The sequence below is a fragment of the Seriola aureovittata genome, chromosome 13 (assembly GCF_021018895.1).
Source record: "Seriola aureovittata isolate HTS-2021-v1 ecotype China chromosome 13, ASM2101889v1, whole genome shotgun sequence".
Taxonomy (NCBI): domain Eukaryota; kingdom Metazoa; phylum Chordata; class Actinopteri; order Carangiformes; family Carangidae; genus Seriola; species Seriola aureovittata.
Genome location: NC_079376.1, coordinates 11,859,353 through 11,877,383, shown reverse-complemented (window position 1 = coordinate 11,877,383; position 18,031 = coordinate 11,859,353). Strand labels below are relative to the sequence as shown.

The 18,031-nt window shown below is 38.1% G+C and overlaps 2 protein-coding genes across 2 annotated transcripts in view; one reads left to right on the top strand and one right to left on the bottom strand.

The window, feature by feature from the left end:
* fancm (FA complementation group M) overlaps nt 1-18,031 on the bottom strand; it is a 41,588-nt gene that overhangs the window by 21,118 nt on the left and 2,439 nt on the right. The gene's annotated exons all lie outside the window — the stretch shown is intronic.
* Nucleotides 5,681-16,153, top strand: soul3 (heme-binding protein soul3). Its single transcript, XM_056394291.1, has 5 exons — nt 5,681-6,278; nt 11,635-11,729; nt 13,296-13,437; nt 13,596-13,779; nt 13,911-16,153. Exons 1-5 carry the CDS (start codon nt 6,029-6,031, stop codon nt 14,080-14,082), a joined length of 843 nt encoding a protein of 280 aa, XP_056250266.1. The 5' UTR covers nt 5,681-6,028; the 3' UTR covers nt 14,083-16,153.

Genomic DNA, 18,031 nt, shown 5'->3' with positions numbered 1-18,031 from the left:
ACTTCAACAAGAGACACAATCACACTGTAATGTGCTTGATTCTTTCTTTCTTTCTTTCCTCTCCCTGTCCTCATTTCCTAATAATGGAAGGAGAGATGGAGGCAGTTTGTCAAACAGACAATTTTAACAATATCTATTCATCCTCACGACGGCAGATAATGGGAGGCTGGGTCATTACAATTTCAATTTCAGATGTGTGGAACAACTGCTCTGAAAATTGGCCAGAATAAAAGGCCGCCCTGAAAGAAGAAGTGGGCAGACACTCTCACATTTGTAAGTGCTGATTGTCTTATGAAATGGACACAAACCTCAATTATGGTACGATGTACAAAGTAGGCCAAACAGAGGAGGAGGAGGAGGAGGAGGAGCAAAAGAAGAAGAAGACAACAGTAACAACAACAACAACAACATAGGGCTATACTGTTTATATATTTATCATATAATTTAAGATTTTTGTAATATTTCAAAATAAAATGTCAGTTAATTTACACTATTTTAAAACATTTTGACAGTGATCACTGCATAACAGTATATTTAAATCTAAACATAAAATATATTCTAAAATACTTTGAAACATATTTTTTTCTCACCGATTAATTTCCAAGCAGTTTTCAAACATCACAATCAACAAAATAAGAGACGAACATGCCCAAAAACAAACACATGTAGCTGTAGTTATCCAAGCATCTGTTGATCTTGAAACACATCCTTTATATTAAAACACCTTCACAATCACCACTGGAACAAAAAGTGGCAATAATCAATACTACGACAGAAAAGAGAAACCATTTTAAATGATGCTTCCTTCTTGAAGTGTTATTTCTGCTAACCCTCAGCCTGTTTCTCCGAGGTGAAATGCGAGTCTACTTCAAAGAGCTTACAGAGACAAAAACGAAGGGTTAAATGACAACCATTAATTCCACTGACCTTTCAGAAAACATCAACAGCTATATCACCTAGCCCTAAATGCTCTTTCATGAGAGTGTGAGGAGGCCAGTCCATCTGGTTAGGTCTTTCCTTCATTACACATGATACGGTTTAAATCTGAAGGCAGATCACTTAACAGGTGTTTGCCAGAGGAGAGGAGGTTTATTGAGAAACTGAGGAACCAACTGTGGCTTAAGAAACTCTACTTTACAGAAATGATGTTGTTATTCAAAATTTTGCAGGGTTTTTATTTTCATTAATGCATTGTGCAGTAGAGTGAGATTTCAAGAGTTTGCTAATTTAATAAAGGAACAGACAACAGAGGATTATTTGATTAGAGGATGATTTGATTAGAGGATTATTTTTTATTTTTTATTACATTTCTAATATTAATTCATCTGCTACTGTGAAGGCTTCAAACACAGAGAAATTGTTAACTTAAGACCAAGTGCGATAGCGAGTAATACTTTCAGTGTGTAGGTAAATGTACACAATAGGCATGTAAAGCGTGTGTAATTCTATGTGAACTGCATGTTTCGTTTTTTCTTTCTCTCTCTTTATCTACATTTTCATTTTATTGTGTAGTTTATATTATATTTACTTTATATTTTTGTATTCTTTCACATACCGTAGAATACCACATGGTAACAGCTCCGTTACAATTTAATTCAGTCATAGTTGTGACAGATGAAGGAAATGATGGACCACTGACGGGAGGAGATGGATGGAGATTAAATTGCGTAGTGAAGGTCTCATGTAGTTCTGGGTACAGAAAAAGACAGACCAGATGGGCCAGAAAATACTGTAGGCTTCTACATAAATGGCTACAGAAGAAGACCAGAAAAAGAAGGGTTAATTTTTGATTATGTTTGACAAGGATGGCTGAGGGGGAAAAATGATGTCTGTCAACACCCCTAAGGTGCGATTCAAACCTGTAGCATAACAAGCACATGCAGCTCAACCTGCCATGTGACAACAACAACCCTGGCAGCAGAATTAGGATCTCAGTTCATATTTACAAACACGGAGTCACATTTGTGTCTGTTCCACATATTTCACAGCCTCTTCATCGCTGACTCAGAGTAATAATTGACATCCACTGCAAAATGATGAGTAGAATATAAAGTAGCTAAATTGAAGTCATGATGATTTCAATGTGCTTAATGTCATAAAGTAAATGTTCATCCCATTTTCACATACTTTTTAGCCTCAAGTAATGTGGTTAATTCATCGTCCATCTAACACTTTTGTTCAGAGCTATTTGATGGATTTCCATGAAATTTGGAGAAGAAATTCCTGTTCTCAAGAGCATATCTTTTTCTTTTTTTTTTTAATTTCCACTTGTCCAACAACACTATAGCTCATGACAGGATTAAAGCTACAATATTAGGCATTTGACAAAGCCAGCTTCACACGTTAACATGTATGCATTTGCCTATAATCTAAACTAGCTAATTTTTGTCTGATCGATCTATCCCAACTCACATAGGGTGAGCAAGTCGCTGGTCTATTACATGTACAGAAACAACCATTCACACTCACAATTGCCTCTGCAAGGCAATTTATAGTCACCTAACCTAACTCATCCTACATTATCCAATATGTTAATGTGTTATAAGTTTTATAGCCTCCATAATCTTTAGCACTTAGTCGTGTTAAATAGCCTTGTTGTCACACAAAATTTCTGACAATTCTGAAGCAATTAAAACTGATACTCTCATGGACTCTTCTGTAGTGTGTCCATCATGCTGCATATGCACGTCTGTGAGGTTGTGCATGAACAACAACACTGAGTGAAAGGACCACAAGCTGGTTACAAGGCACAATCCCCCCCTCCTCTAGTTAATTGACAGGTGGAGCACAGTGTGGGAATGTGTATGCAGCGGTCAAGGCCAGATTATGAGATTACACAGAACCAGATTAGTGAGGTCGCTGTTTTTGTCTGGTTGGAATGTGGAGTGAAATGACAAAATGTGCAGAGAGAAAACTGTGTGGTAGTTCAGCTATAATTTCAGTGCAATGTGCTTGTTTACTACACTTTTATAAAAATTGATTTATGCATGTCAATTAAATGCATCACATCAGGAGGCATATTAATATACTTCGTCTTTGTTTACCAGAACTGTCAGGACCAGTTTGTCTGTAATTGTATTTATTAATTTGTTTACTTGCTTATTTTTCTATTTGTTGATTAATGCAGAGGATCACCAATAAAACAGAAAAAGCACCAAGTGTAAATTCAGTCGTTGCTGTTGCTTTGCTGTTGAATGCCACATGGCATGCTGGAGAGAAATGTGTGATATTGGGGCTGTGGGCCTCTCCTTCACAGTTAAGGATAACAGGAGTGAGTGTGCCTGAGCGGTACAGCAGCACTAAAACATATGTATGTAAAACCTGTCACGTTTAAGATCAAATAGATTGAAACTGTTAAACATTTTACAAGTGTAGTATCAACCACACACTTCACACCTACTGCTTAAATCTTGCATACAGTGATAATAAGAAGATACGTCATTACAAAAATAGTACAATATACTTTTTAATTTTAGCCACCTCTATCTGCACTGTATAAGAACAGGTCACATGGCACAGGAAATTTTTTTAATTAATTTGAAGCAGAAACTGTGATAATAATGGTAATGATAAAAATAAAAATAAAAATTTAATGCTTAAGGTAGCAACAATAAGGTGAGTTATGTTGTGGGTTGGGAATTAAACAAAATCAGTGTATGGCTCTCATAAAAAAGAGGAGAGGAGAAGAGAGGAGAGGAGAGGAGAGGAGAGGAGAGGAGAGGAGAGGAGAGGATAGGAGAGGACGTGGGCCAAATGACAACATCATCGACGGGAGCCTCACTGAGCATGCTCAGCAGAGGCCAACAGCTGATTGGTTGAAGGGCATAGAGCTAAGTGACGTAGGGAATCAGTGAAAAAGCCAGTTGGCAGGCAGCTATTAATAACAGAAACTACACTAAGCTGAACTCACTCTTGTATGTCAACAATGCAAAGGACATATTGGTGTGTGCGTGTGTATTTATGTGTGCGCATTGTAAAGCTTGCCTTGCCATCATTGAAACTAATGAGGGAGAACAAGTATAAGGAGGTTGCCTTGCTAAAATAAAGTGTGGAAACCTCAAAAAGCTTAATCATGTGATAAAACTCTGTTACTATTATTATTATTATTATTATTATATCTACTATCATTACTATTATTATGAACACTAATGTTGCTGCGAGGGTGCTGTTGTAAATCAAAATGTAATCACTGTCCAGTTGTGTGGATTTACAAGGAACAGACATAAGGACAAAGACAACCCCTGTAGGGGTGTGGGTGGATAGATACAGGGGGCCTGTAGACTATTGTCAAATGTGTGTGTTTCAGTGTATGTGTGTTTGTGTTTGCATGTTTGTATGTGTGCATTTACATAGAGACTCCTTCACAGACTATAGGAGATTATATAACAGCCTCTCTACGTGCATGTTGAAGGGTGCAACATGGTGGAATGCTGTTGCAGTGACACAGATCAGAGGAAATCCTGCCTAGTCTGTCCAATAGCACACAAGTTCAAGTTTGTTTATTATCCTCAGCCTGGGAAGTTTTTTTTATTTATCATCATCCATATTAAAAGACTATTTAGATAATGATGTACCAATGCAAATCACACATGGGATAATTATTTAAAATGCCTTATAGTCCCTCTTTTTCAGGTCTTTAATGCTTATTTTGTATTTTACAGCATTTTACAATGAGTCTGTATTCTATCTCCTTTTACATTTACAAAGGCAGCCATGGCTGTCACGCAGATAAATGTATATGCGCACACACTCCTGATTCCCTCCCCGCCACCTCCTACCACTGTGTGTCCTGTTGTAAGACATTCATCAATTTCTTAAAGGGTCAGGGTGTAAAGAGTCAAATGCAGCAAGGTGTCACTGTCATAAACAGGGTGTTATAGGCAAATACATTAAAGCTGCCACCTCAACTAAACACATAAAAGAGTAATTTTGTTAATCTGTAAGTATACAGTGACAGGATTTTGATTAGTGTTATTGTGTGGACATAGAATGTTTTTTTAATATACTGATGTAAAAACCATGGATGGTTAAATAGAAGGTTGAATACAAATCATTACTATATGCTACTACTAACACTAGACAAGGCAAGGAAGATTTATTTGTAAAGCACCTTTCAAACACAGGGACAATTCAAAGTGTTCCACATAAGGTGACGAAATGCATTTGAATGACTTAAAATGACAATTAGAAAAACACAATAAAAAGCAAAGTAAAGGGAATCAAATAACTTTAAAAATTCAATAAAATATAAGTAGAAAATAATAAGGGTGGAGCAGAAATATTGTTGTTGTTTTTTTTATCTTAGTGTTTGTCAGACAAAGAAAAAAACTAATTGAAGCAGACATTTTAACTGGACTTGTGATGGACTTTTTCCCCCCTTTTTCTGATAGTCATTAGTTGCAGCTCTAGGCTACGTGCTACAGCGCACAATTAATCTGGCTCTGTGCTCACATACAACAGGTATATTATGAAATAATAACCACAAAGAGCATGGAAACTACTGCGAAGATGCTATGCAAGACTTCTGCCCCCTTGATAGTGGCACCACCTCGGGTCCCTCCTGTTCAAATGTCTGTACGAGCGTGAGGGTCTCGCTTATTTATCGTCTCGGGCAGTAGGAGAGAGGGAGGGAAGGGAGGTCACGTGGTTCGCCCTGATCTCCTATAAACATCGCATTCACCTCCGGTTAAGACAAGGGAAGCGTCAGGCTGCGACGCACGGGAGAAGGAGACCACTTTTTTCCTTGTTTTTAAGCGAATGAAAAGTGCACCCAGCAAAGGAGTCTGGCTCGTTTAAGTCAGATATAATACAGCGAATGTAAACATGGCTAAATGCGTCGTGTAAAGCTTTATAGTGCCTGGTTTCTTGACCAGAAAGTAACGGTTGTCCCACCGAGGTCCGAAGAAAAAGACTAGCACTTAACCGAAGCCTAAATTCAGCGACGATAAATGAGTAATTGTAGCTTTTTTATGTTAAGTCAACCCTTTGCGGTGTTTTTCCTCGGCAAGTACTAGCTTTACTATCAGAAATGGACCGAGGTGGCTGCCAGATGAGTGGCGGCGGCGGCGGTGGTGGTGGTGGTGGTGGTGACGGTAGTGGGCCCGACCGACAGGGGATGATCACACTGGAGGACCTCGAGTCTTTCTCGGAGGACCAGCAGTCAGACTCGGGCAACGGCAGCCTGGAAGAGGAGGCAGAGACCACGGAGGAAGACGAAGACCGACTGCTTCATTACTGGCAGGACGTAGCGAGGGGACACCAGGTGGAAGTTTCTCAAGGTAAAAGAAAATATGGCGAGAAAAAAACAACTAGACATACAAGCTACTTTTCTTAGCTAACAAATAACTTTAATGTTTTAGTCCTAGCTTTCTTATTTTGGAGTTTGTCTTTCACATGAGGTGTACAGACAAGTAAAAACAACCAACAACGTGTTTGACTCAAGTTAGGTTACTTTTGCTCAACTTCCTCAAGAAATACCACCACTGTACCACTGTACACTGACCTAGTTTCTAATGAGATACAACCAGTTCCAGCCAGGACAACACATTTCCTGCCATTAAGACGTCCATGTTTTTCAACTTTAAGAATATATTATTAATGCATGAAGTGCAGGGCCAAACTTCGTGGTAGACAGTCAAAAAACTGTTCAACTCCTTGTATGCAGACAGATCATTTAAAGGGCCAAACTGTTATACAGCAAAAACTATAAAGCACACAATGTGTGGTCATGGGACCTCTAGGGGTCCCTGGAGGGATTTGTAGTGGGTCCCAGAAAGATGAGAAATATTTCAGTACCTCTGTTATTTTAACTGCTAATGTTCTGCAAAATAGTAACAGCCTTTTTGTGTTACCTTGATTTAGAGAGCTTGTAATTGGTCTTTGATTTAGTAGTCCTATTATTCTACCACAACATATATATTCTAGATGTTTCTTTAGCCCACTTTAGTAAATAGGGGTCTGTTGTCAATTGCATATACTTTTTGAGGCACATTAAGTGGAAACAATTGGGAAAGTCCTCTGTCACACTTAACACTGTTGCACAGAAAGCAAGAAATTGCCATTTAACTCTGGTGTCTGCAATGAGAATTGAATTTGCATGTAAACTTGCATTTGTTTTCACGGTCAGGAATATAGGGTTTGTAAGGCACTGACAAATATATATAATATATAATAATAGGAAATACTTGTTTCTTTTAGCTTAAAATACTTAAATAGAACAGTATAATATTACAGACATTATAATAATATGGTAGTGATATTACTGTAGTAGTACGGTCTAATACTAAAACAGTAATATTATGGCTAATAGCATAGTAATACTAGAGTTTGTGGTGTCGAGCAGTTAACTTGATAGAAAATGAATGGTAAAATAATACAGATAATAATATACATTTAAGGAATTCAAAGTGCCTAGTTGTCAGACAAAGAGACAGCAAAACATGAAGCAATTTATGACTACGCATTACCACTATATCCGCCATTTTGTAAGGCATATTGCACCTGTGAATGGTTTAATACTTGTTTATAGTTTGCCTGCAATATGGAATATTTAATTTACTGAATAAGCCAAAAAAAGCACACCATGATAATGCATTCTGCATGCATCAGATAGTCTAACAAATTAGATAAACCGTGATAAACACTGACAATCATGTTAATGAAGCAGATGAGATTTTTTCTGCCTTTAATATGACACTACCGCATAGCCTGACACAACAGTAACTCAATAGGGTTATGTGGATGTAAAAACGTATACTCGACTGTATTGACACATTTATATTGCCACTTTTTGAGGTTAGTACAGTAACACCATTGGTCTTAATTATGACATTAAATTTGATGATGATGATGGGTTTTGTTTTCAAATACTGGTGGTACCACCTTGTTTTGTTTAGTTCAATCTGACTGCAGCTTCACAGGTGGCATGGCACAAGGTATTATTGTTTTTATAGGAATATGGTCAGGACTGCTTGAGGTTGGACTGCTTAGCAACCCCTGAACTGAAAAGATGGCCACTAGACCAATCCAGTGAGTGAGTCTGATCTCAGCATGCAGTTTAGCTTTACCTCGGGCAGTCATGTTGCAGTATGAAAAATGTTCTACAATGGTTTGTACTCTGTATTTCCCATTCAAAGTGTTTGTGTCTGATGGTAACAGTGATAACATTGTGCAACTTGTAGCTTTGGAAACCTGATTTTACAGTATAAATCCAGACATTGTGCGTAGCTGAAGACGCGACAGCAGTTGTTTTGAACTCTGGAACCTTCCAAGTCGCTGCTATTCACAGATCTTGAAAACACAGACCTGGACAATGGACCCAATGAGATAAGCTAAACTTGAACATTTTCATTCCCGATACACAGCAATTAAGTGCTGTTTTCAAAACACACTTCAGATATCTAACTTCTCCTTGTAGGGCACAAACCAGTAAACAGTAAAATTCAAAGCCTTCTTTATAAGTCCAGTTCAGTTGTGTGGTTGCCCTATGAAAATCAGGTAACACGCTGGCACATCCTTGTTCCTCTGCCCTCAGACCACCGCACTAATTGAGGACTTAGTATAAAATCACTTATTGGGGTTTTATGACTCAGGGGGATTAGTTACCTTGCTTGCACTGGTACTGAGTTTGTAGCTTCTAAATCCTGCACTACAATGCTGTCACTCAGGACACATGCCAAGGCCACAGTAAACTTCTTTACTCTAATTGGGACGGAGACAGATGAAGTGGGGTTAGGTTAGGTTGGTGTTCAGCTCATCATGCAGAAATGCTAAAAGCTGCTGAGCTAGTAGTTGTAGCTATTCATGCCACATGAACACATACAAGTTTAATTCCACTGAAGCTACTTAATAATTGTTTTTAAATCAAGTACTGTAAAGAACTGAGATAGTTTATACGATAACCATGGCAACAGGTATCATTGTGGCCTCAAGCAAACTAGATGGCTGTAAACACAAATCTATAGCAGTGAAACGGCCTGTTGTTTTTGTATCTTTGATTCTTGCAGTACAACCATTTGATGCTGTATGAAAGACCTTTATAGACTGTATGATTTCCATGCCTCCTCAGTAACGCTATTTACTGGAAACAAAGATGATATTATTTGCAGTGAATATTCACAATGGCTCATTCCAAAGTAAAAGGAGGTCAAAGGTGCAGATATAATCAACTGATGTGTGTGCATGAAGGCATTGTCGCTTGTAAACAAGATGACATTCATTGCTCAAAAGATGCAGGCCAAGTGCACTCTCAAATGGCCATTGCACCGTGTTCTTTTTAACTTCACATCAGTGAAAACCAAATGAACACTTAGTAAACAAATCTGACTGCCTGTCTTAGTCTCTCTTCATAAATTCGGACAGTAATAAGTGCATTAGCTTATCCAAGAAACTACAAACACACAGCAGTATCCTCATGCCAAATAACACAAACCCAATTGCATGCTGATCTTTTGGCAGCACTAATCCGTTGTGACAACGCTGATTTTTTTCCATTTTGTCAGTGTGTTTGAAACAGATTAATTGAAAACAAGTGCTAGCATATTTATTTGGTCTTTTCCCATCAGTACGGAGTGGTTTTGCTTTGCCACTGTAAGCAAGTGTTAATATGACAGACCAGTCAACATCCTGTAGTGGTTGACAAAAAATGGAGTCAATCAGCTTGCATGTTATACAACATGCCTAAGTCTTGCCAAATTCAAAACATTTTAATTACTGTATGGAGCCTGTCTACCCAGTTATGTATTTAAAGTTGGTACACACATGTTTATTGACGTTAGTGCCAATAATTGAGTCTTAAGCAATTTCCTAATTCTATACGTACACACCTGTTTTCCTGTAATCAAAGCCACAAATTAAATCACAGTCATTACTCATTATGGAGAGTCGAACTCAGTTCTGGGTTTGCTGTTGTGCGACTTAACCTCTGCTCTAGTATGTATTTTTGCATAAATCTTTTTACTTAAGTAATCTCTCTTAAGATGAGACATGCCAACAGGGTTTGTTTCGTATTCCATACAAAATGTGTATCCATTACTGTTAAGGAAATTTGTGAAAACATTGTTCCTAATTAATATACACATTGGTGCAATTTCAAAAATGAAGTGAAGGGTATGGCGTTTGTTAAGGTGCTCCAAACCTCACTGGAAATGTAGTTGTTGAAAGCTACAAAAAAAACAGGTTCCAGACTGAAAGTGTACGTGACTACAGGCCTGTACAGATTAGAAAGCCCAGGCACAAAAAAGAGTGTGTGTGTTGACTGGGCGTGTTGACTGTTCTGCCTCAACACTAAGCAGCTCTGGAGGAGCTGCCATAAAAACTGAGTTTGCTTGTGTGTGCAGTACTTGCCTGCATGTGTGGATAACCACGCAGTGCTTTAAAGCTGCAGTGTGTTTTATTTCCCTCCCTGTCACTCTCATTGAAGATACACATACTAACTAGAAGGTCATATCTTATTGTCAAATGTTCATGCTTATTAGCCGTCCTAATGAACTACCCTCATTAGTGGTTTATACTGTAGCCTTAATTTCACAAGATGCTGCTAAACGAGTTTAGATGTACACACATTCGCAAACACTCAAACCCCAACCATCAGCATTGTTCGTTTTCAAATGATTGATCACCTAAATATCACAGATTCCTCTGACCCTGTTGTCCTCCATGGTATTGATTGACAGAATGTGATTAAATTGGGTTCACCTTGAGTGCCTTGTATTTGACAGTCCAACAATGGAACATTATGCTGTTATTTAATCTGACAACCTGATTAGAGAGTCTGTGCATTTATGCTGTTACTGTTTGATGCGGATACTGGTCTGTGGATGAGTTGCCTGTATGGCCCTCCTGCAGTATTATGCAGTAGGGTCCACACTTCTTTCATTTTAAGCATGTGCAGCTAAACTAAAATATCTGTAACATAAGTGTGCTAAAAGAATCTATAACAGGGTTGAATTCCTTTGGTTGGAGAAAGGTTGCTCCTTAAGTCACAGCTCAATAAAGGAGTTAGCTACATTGTTGATACATAAAATACAGCAAAGCCACCACTGTCCACTATTGTAGTACATCTCTGTTAATGCCAGTCTATACCTGGCCCTGGGCAGCTTTAGTCAGTGTTCTCTCCATCAGCTCTAATAAACATTACTCTCTGTGACATCCTGGAACAGTGCTCTACCCATCTGGCAGCCTGCAAGCAGATTACTGGAAATGAGGATGTTTTATATAGATTAGAGAGAGGTAACTGCAAGTGTATATATGATGTGAGTGGAATAAAGTTATATGGAAGTATGTACTGTATGTACACTGTATGGTATATGAAAATTATGAGAGGTTGCACATAGCCCTAATGTATTTAATGGTGTCAACATGCAAGCCCAAAACACACAGTATCAGAAAAAGAAGCATAACTGTATTTTATGAATGGCTAAAAAAAACATCTGCTTTCTTCTTTTGACTAATATGCAAAGTTGGCATCTGATTTGAACATCTGATTAAAGGTTTTGGGTGTTCTTGTTAAACAAAAACATACCAGGTTGAGTATTTGTTTGCTCTCCTGAAAATACTTTTATCCATGTTTATTCATGGTCCATTTTTTGACCATGGTTTAAAATGACCAAATACAGTTTGTTTGTCTGTTGACAGAAATGGCAGAGCCCATTCAGCAGCTAACCAGCAACAACCAAGGACGCAGCACTCGAGAACACATCCCTTTCACTCTCCTTGCACGCAAAGACAAGGTATCTCCCTGAATTTTAATACTTGAACCATGACAAATGATTTATATACCCTCAACCTGTGTTGAATTGTTCACACAATTTGTCATGTTCTTATAAGAAAAACAAGTAATATAATAAGTATGTTAGCAATGACATACTGTAATATATAAAACTGTGTATGCACCTGGGACTAGATGTACAAATTATGAACTTGTATTACTACCCAGTCTTTAAAGAGTAGCAGTTGAAAACCTTAATCTACCTGACAGGACTACCAGACTAACTTCTGGATACAAGAAGCTCACAACATTGCAAAATATCTAAAATGTAGTAGCTAATAAAATCCACTTTGAGTTACATTATTCAACATGAACACAGAAATAACTTCATGATGAGATTCAATATTTTTTTTGGAGGAGAAAACCATTCTAAAGCCCCTTATTTCTGCAGTTCCAGTTAAATTTGATTTAACTGGTTGTTGGTTCATTTTAGGACAGAGCTTTCCTGTACATGGACATGTGTGTGTGTGTAGATTATGACGTCTACAGAACAACTTTCATTTTATTGTTCTAACCAATAATTGAGTGGTTTAAAATACAGAGACACACTTAACAGCATCTCTATAAACCTTTAACACATTGTAGTGCACATACAACGACGCCAAAAAGATCGGTCCTCTAAAATAAATACGATTAAGAACATGACCAGCGTCTCTGACAGTCTACGATCACATAGTGATCTTCTTTATGAGTATAGGTCAGCTATTTATTTTTGACAAGATGACTGTGTCACTCAATACAATAAGCCTTTTAAACGCCTTAAGGGACCATATAAATAAAGAGGGCTAATTGGTTTAACTTGAGTTAATTAGTTCATTAAAACTTGGCTGGACACCCCGGTTAAACAAAAGGACAGTCATGGCACTCTATTCTTAGAGCAGGTTTCAGTGCAAACTGCACGTTGACAGCCTGCAGACCTGAACCAGTGGGCTTATACCTGAGCTGCTGTGGTTACAGTGCAAAGACAATGCCAAAAAAGTACACATCACATAATGATATCCTGTAGCAAGAATGCAGCTTATTTTCATCGTTTATGCCTAATGTATCTAAATATTTATCAGAAAAGTTCAGAGATATCAATCTGAAAGGACTGTTATAACCTGAGGTAAATTTTTTAGGTTCATTTAAAAGAAGTTAAAAGACACCAGGATATTTATTGGCTGTATATAAAACTTCAGATCAAAATCACAGAAACACATCAGTCATGATTACACCACCTCCCTTGTGAAATTTATTTCATTTTTATTATTATTATTATTTTGTAAATCTGTGGGAAAACTCTCACACTCGGGATGTCACTTCCTGATTATGCTCAAAAGGCCAAAATACTGTATCTCTAGAATGATTTTAATTGCAAGTTGTTAAGGTTGTATGGGTTGGGTAGCTTCCAGTTTGTCAGAACATTTGCTGACATTTTCAATGCCATTCTCCACTTGTAACAGAAAATTGATTTCATAAGGATAATTAATTAAATTTAACACAGTATTCATAAGGTGTTTAAATCCTAACTCTGTCTTTACTTTTTCAGTGTGGGGAGCTGCTCTATGAGAAACGCAACTACGAAAAAGGCCACTGGGCTTGCATAACAATGCGTGAGGAAACTTACGAACAGAGCATCTGTTATGGTTTTATGAGGATAATGAGATACATCTGCCAACAGAACTCTTCAGGTGAGCCCACAATCAAGAGACCATTCATGCAATCAGAGTCTGGCCTTTTGAAACCCAGCCTTGTCCTCTATTTCATTGGCTTATGATCATTTCCAAACCAATAATTTTTCACACCAGCCTGACTGGTAACATTGACAGTTGCCATTTTCATAATCTAGGTGACTACTTGGGAATGACGCTCCCCATCGTCACAGTGGTACGCACAGATGAAAACCATTCTGTGATCTCCCATGATGTCACTGTGGCGTACTACCTTCCTGTTGAGCATCAGGCCCAGCCCCCACAACCATATGACAGTGAGATCGTTATAGAGATGTGGCCCGCCACAGTTGTGTACACAAGGTCAGTGGAGAATAAAATTAAAATGACCAGTTCCACTGTTCTAAGTTAACTCAGAGATAGTGTTATTGTGTGAGTCAGTGATAGGGCTAGGGCTAAAATTAATGGTTGGCTTGTTTTTTTTCTGCTTTCAGGGCCTTCACCGGTCCCACCAATGAAGTGACCATCATTAACCAGATCAATGCCATGGCAGAGCTGCTAGACTCTCCTGGAATGTGCGTCAATGACTCGTTTATCGTGGCCGGCTACACCAACCCCGCTCACAGCAACCGTCAGAATGAGATCTGGTTCCTAGAGCGACGCTGAGGGACAAGAGGATTAAGCAGTGTCCTCCTATCTGTGACCCCTTGACCCTCATAAAGACTCCCTTAACACTGCCCCAACTCAGCTACAGCCTCAGGTGCAACATCCTCTGTAATCATCACCTTTACCTGAAACGACCACCAGCCCTACACACTCCAGAGCAGTTGGGTCTTGATAAAGTAAGAAAAACTTAGCCCTTGATCTACTCTCAGTAAATTTTCAATTATGTTCATTTACATGGATCCTCATTTCACTCATAAGAACCAACTAAACCACTGCCATACTCTCATGGACACAATCCAGATGCTAAGGTGAAGCATAGCATTCATTTCCTGTTCTTACACTGAGATGACTTAAACCTTTCCTAAGCACAGCACTCTCTTGTTAAAGTTGAAATAGTTTTAACTCTTACCACTCAGATCACAGTGAACATTGGGTACTGTCCGAAACATGCAACAGCCTGTTTTTTCCACAACAGAAACAGGCCATGGACATGCAGCCTTATTGTGCTCCCTTTCTGTTTGTTGCACAGCCACAACGTCTTGTCGTGGGGTGAACAATGCACAACAGAAAAAAACAGTTTCTCTCTCAGTCTCTTGCTTGTCGAGACGATGTCAAATCTGTCATTATTTATCAACTGTTTGTTTTTTATCTCTGGAGTACATAATTCACTAAAGGTGACAAGTCTATGTGATGCCAGTCACACTTTTTTTGTTTTAAAATGAAGTGCAATATTCTCCAGATAACCAACATTCAAGAAGCCAGTTATTACAGTTCATGGGCCACTAACCTAACCCTATCTAAGGGTGTGTTCAGTTGCAGGTATTGTGGTAAGAGGCAGCATGCAACACAACCTGATAAACAACATCCAGACCAGAACCAGTGGCTTGAACCATAAATAAGCTGAACACAATAGGTGGCCATAATTTTGAAAATATGAATGTATAGCTACAGAGGGAGGGTGAAAACATATGCCACACATCTACGAACCAAACGCTGAAACACTCACTGGTTTAACTGCTGAATGACAATCAGAAAGTACTTAATATTATTATATACTTATATTATGTGCATCCTTTTCTCTTAAGAAAAGGCTGTAATGAATTCAATGCATTCCTCATGTCTCAAACCGCTTTCACACACAGGAATAGTTACCTCTTTCTCATGCTCTTTCTTATTGCTACTCTGTGTCAATGTTAGTGAGTATGCATTCACTACTGTATTGCAAATGCCACTGCTGCTGAGTAGAGACAGTGCAACAGAAAAATAGAGCTCAGAGAATATCTCTACTGTGATTATACTCTTTTTTTTTAAATAGACAAAAGTTCAATTCTGTTTAAGTTCAAACTGTTTCTAATGTTCTATAACCAATCTAAAGAAGAGTCTATGAAGTCAGAGTATGTATGTATATATTCACTATATATTTTAAATAAAACATACCAATGCAATGCAACAACAACAAAGCGTCAAACCAGCTACACTTAGAGTTCACAGTAATGTACGAACGTTTCTGCTTTGGAAATTTACATTGAATTTACTGCTTGGGTGCCAGTGAAAAAAAACTGGAAGTAAACTAGCCAAATCATCAGTGTCAGCATTTTTACCAGGACAGGGGCGTCCTATGAAATGCTTAGGCAGCTCACACTGTGAAAAAATTGGTTTCATCTTATTTAATCCACAAGAAAATGTAAAGGAACTGACAGTTAAGGAAGTGTATTATTGGGTTGGGAGGGTTGCCCAGTCTTAAAGTCAAGCAGTTTGGTTGACATCAAGACATTCAAATCCAAAGAGTTTATTTTGCATTTAATGATTTAAGAGTTGATCCATGACAACTGTAGTGTGTAAACTTGCAAAGCCATGATACATGTAGGTTTGTTTTCCCTTTAAGAGCCTGGTTATATGGGAACATCGAGTTTGAGGATTTAATTTGTTTTCCTTTCTTTTCGCTTAATTTTTTTTTGTGTGTGTTTTGCAAAAGTGTGCTGTACTGTGAAATTTCAAGTGCAACAACAAGAGCTACTGTGGTTTTCTTTGTTCAATAAAGATGTGCTTGTCTCCTGTCTTTTGAAATCTACAGTGATGCTGGGTTTTATTTATTTTATTTTATATGTATTTTATTCTACACAGTCCTGGGAGTATTCCTGCAGAAACTGCATTGAGTAAATGATGTTCAGAAATATGTTGCAGAGAAATAATAAAATTGTTCAAAGACTCCGAATGAAATTCCCCAAAGTTTTGAAATGTTGAATATAACAATTTATATTCCTACTAATGCAACAACTGCGCAGTCTCAGCTTTATATTCTAAGTTGGGCATAGAAGGTTGTGTTTCAGACTAATCTGTCTGTACCAACTTACTGTAGAAAATCACTGAAAGGATTTCTTTTAATGGGATCAAATGTGGCAAACAAAAGGGGTCACACCCTAGTTTGTTCTGAGACGTGTAGCATAACCCATCTCACAAAAAGAACCAGTGCTCAGTTACTGGAACATAGTAACATGATGACCTCTCAGAAGAGGGACCCACTCACACACACACTACAGTAGTGCTCATTGCACAATACAGTACACTGTATACAGTGACTGATGGAGATAGTACAAGAAAACGAGGAAACATTAATAATTTGTTTAGCAGTTATGAGTTTACATTTAGGCAAAGGTAAAAAATGCAGTATACTCTAATAAACACGAAAAACAGTACTGATATAGAACTGGTGTGTTAAAACATGACATCTGTTTTTCTGAAAGTACAGATTCCTCAGTCACAAATAAAAGCACATTTGTTTAAATACACGATAGGTTTTTTTTTTTGGACAAATTAATTCTAATTTATGTAAAATGCCACTAAAACTTAAACCCTAAATTACACCATCAGTTTCCAACACAACACGACACAGGGTGTAAACTTTATGATGGATATCTCAGCACTTGTTTGGAGTTGTGGCCTAGTTGCTCACTGACATTGTCTAAAAAACCTTCTACGCTCAATCAAAATCCCAGTGCCAGGGCATGAGAAGAGAGGAGGCTACTTCAGTGGTTATATGGACAAATACTAGCCTCTAACTAATGGCAGTGATAAAATGGGCCAAAAACACACACAACTAAGCTCAAAGCACCTGTCTGCATGACTGGTTCATTTTTCTGATTTGCCCAATAACCATTAAATTCCACCTGAATAACTGCAGTAATGCTCATTTTACACCTGACTACAGTGTTGTCTCTGTTTTGTGTGCTGTCTGGTCAAATTAAGGGAGGGCAGTGGGACATGGAGGATAACAAGCAGGTTGCAGACGCCTTCCAGTCGGGAGGTAATATGAAGAGAAGGTGAAAAATGAAAGTCAAAGTAACTAAGGAAGAGTTCTGACTGTTACTACAAACAATCCAAGAAGAATCAAGAGCAAATATACAACAGGTCTAAACTTTAAAATGCAGGTGTCACATTCCAGCTGTCCGTCCACCTGTGACGGATGAAGTGTAGCTGCACATTTACAGTGCAGTATACACAGGCAGTGAACTAACCCCCAAAGGAGAGAGGGTCCGTAAATAATCCGGAAAATCTACCAACATTGAAAGCCAGACCACCGAGTGTAACAGCATGCTGCTTTCAAGACAAATCAATCCATTTAATACTAACTGACCCAGTAAGAACCACACAGCAAAAGGAAATGTGTGTGATGCACAAAAAAGGATTACAACTGAGGATTTCTTAAAACAGAAGCAAGCAAACATTAACCACAAGATGGCAGCAAAGCACCAAAAAAACAAATGACACACACCCTAAATAATAAATACAAACCTAATGTCTCCGACAGGGGAAAGTTTGAATATAAAACTAAATTTTGTCTAAGTTTGAATGAGCTTATCAGTTTGTGTGTTTGTGTATTTATCATTGATACAAATGTGACAGTGAAAGCACCATGGACAATAAAGACTCAAACATGAATAAATTAGTA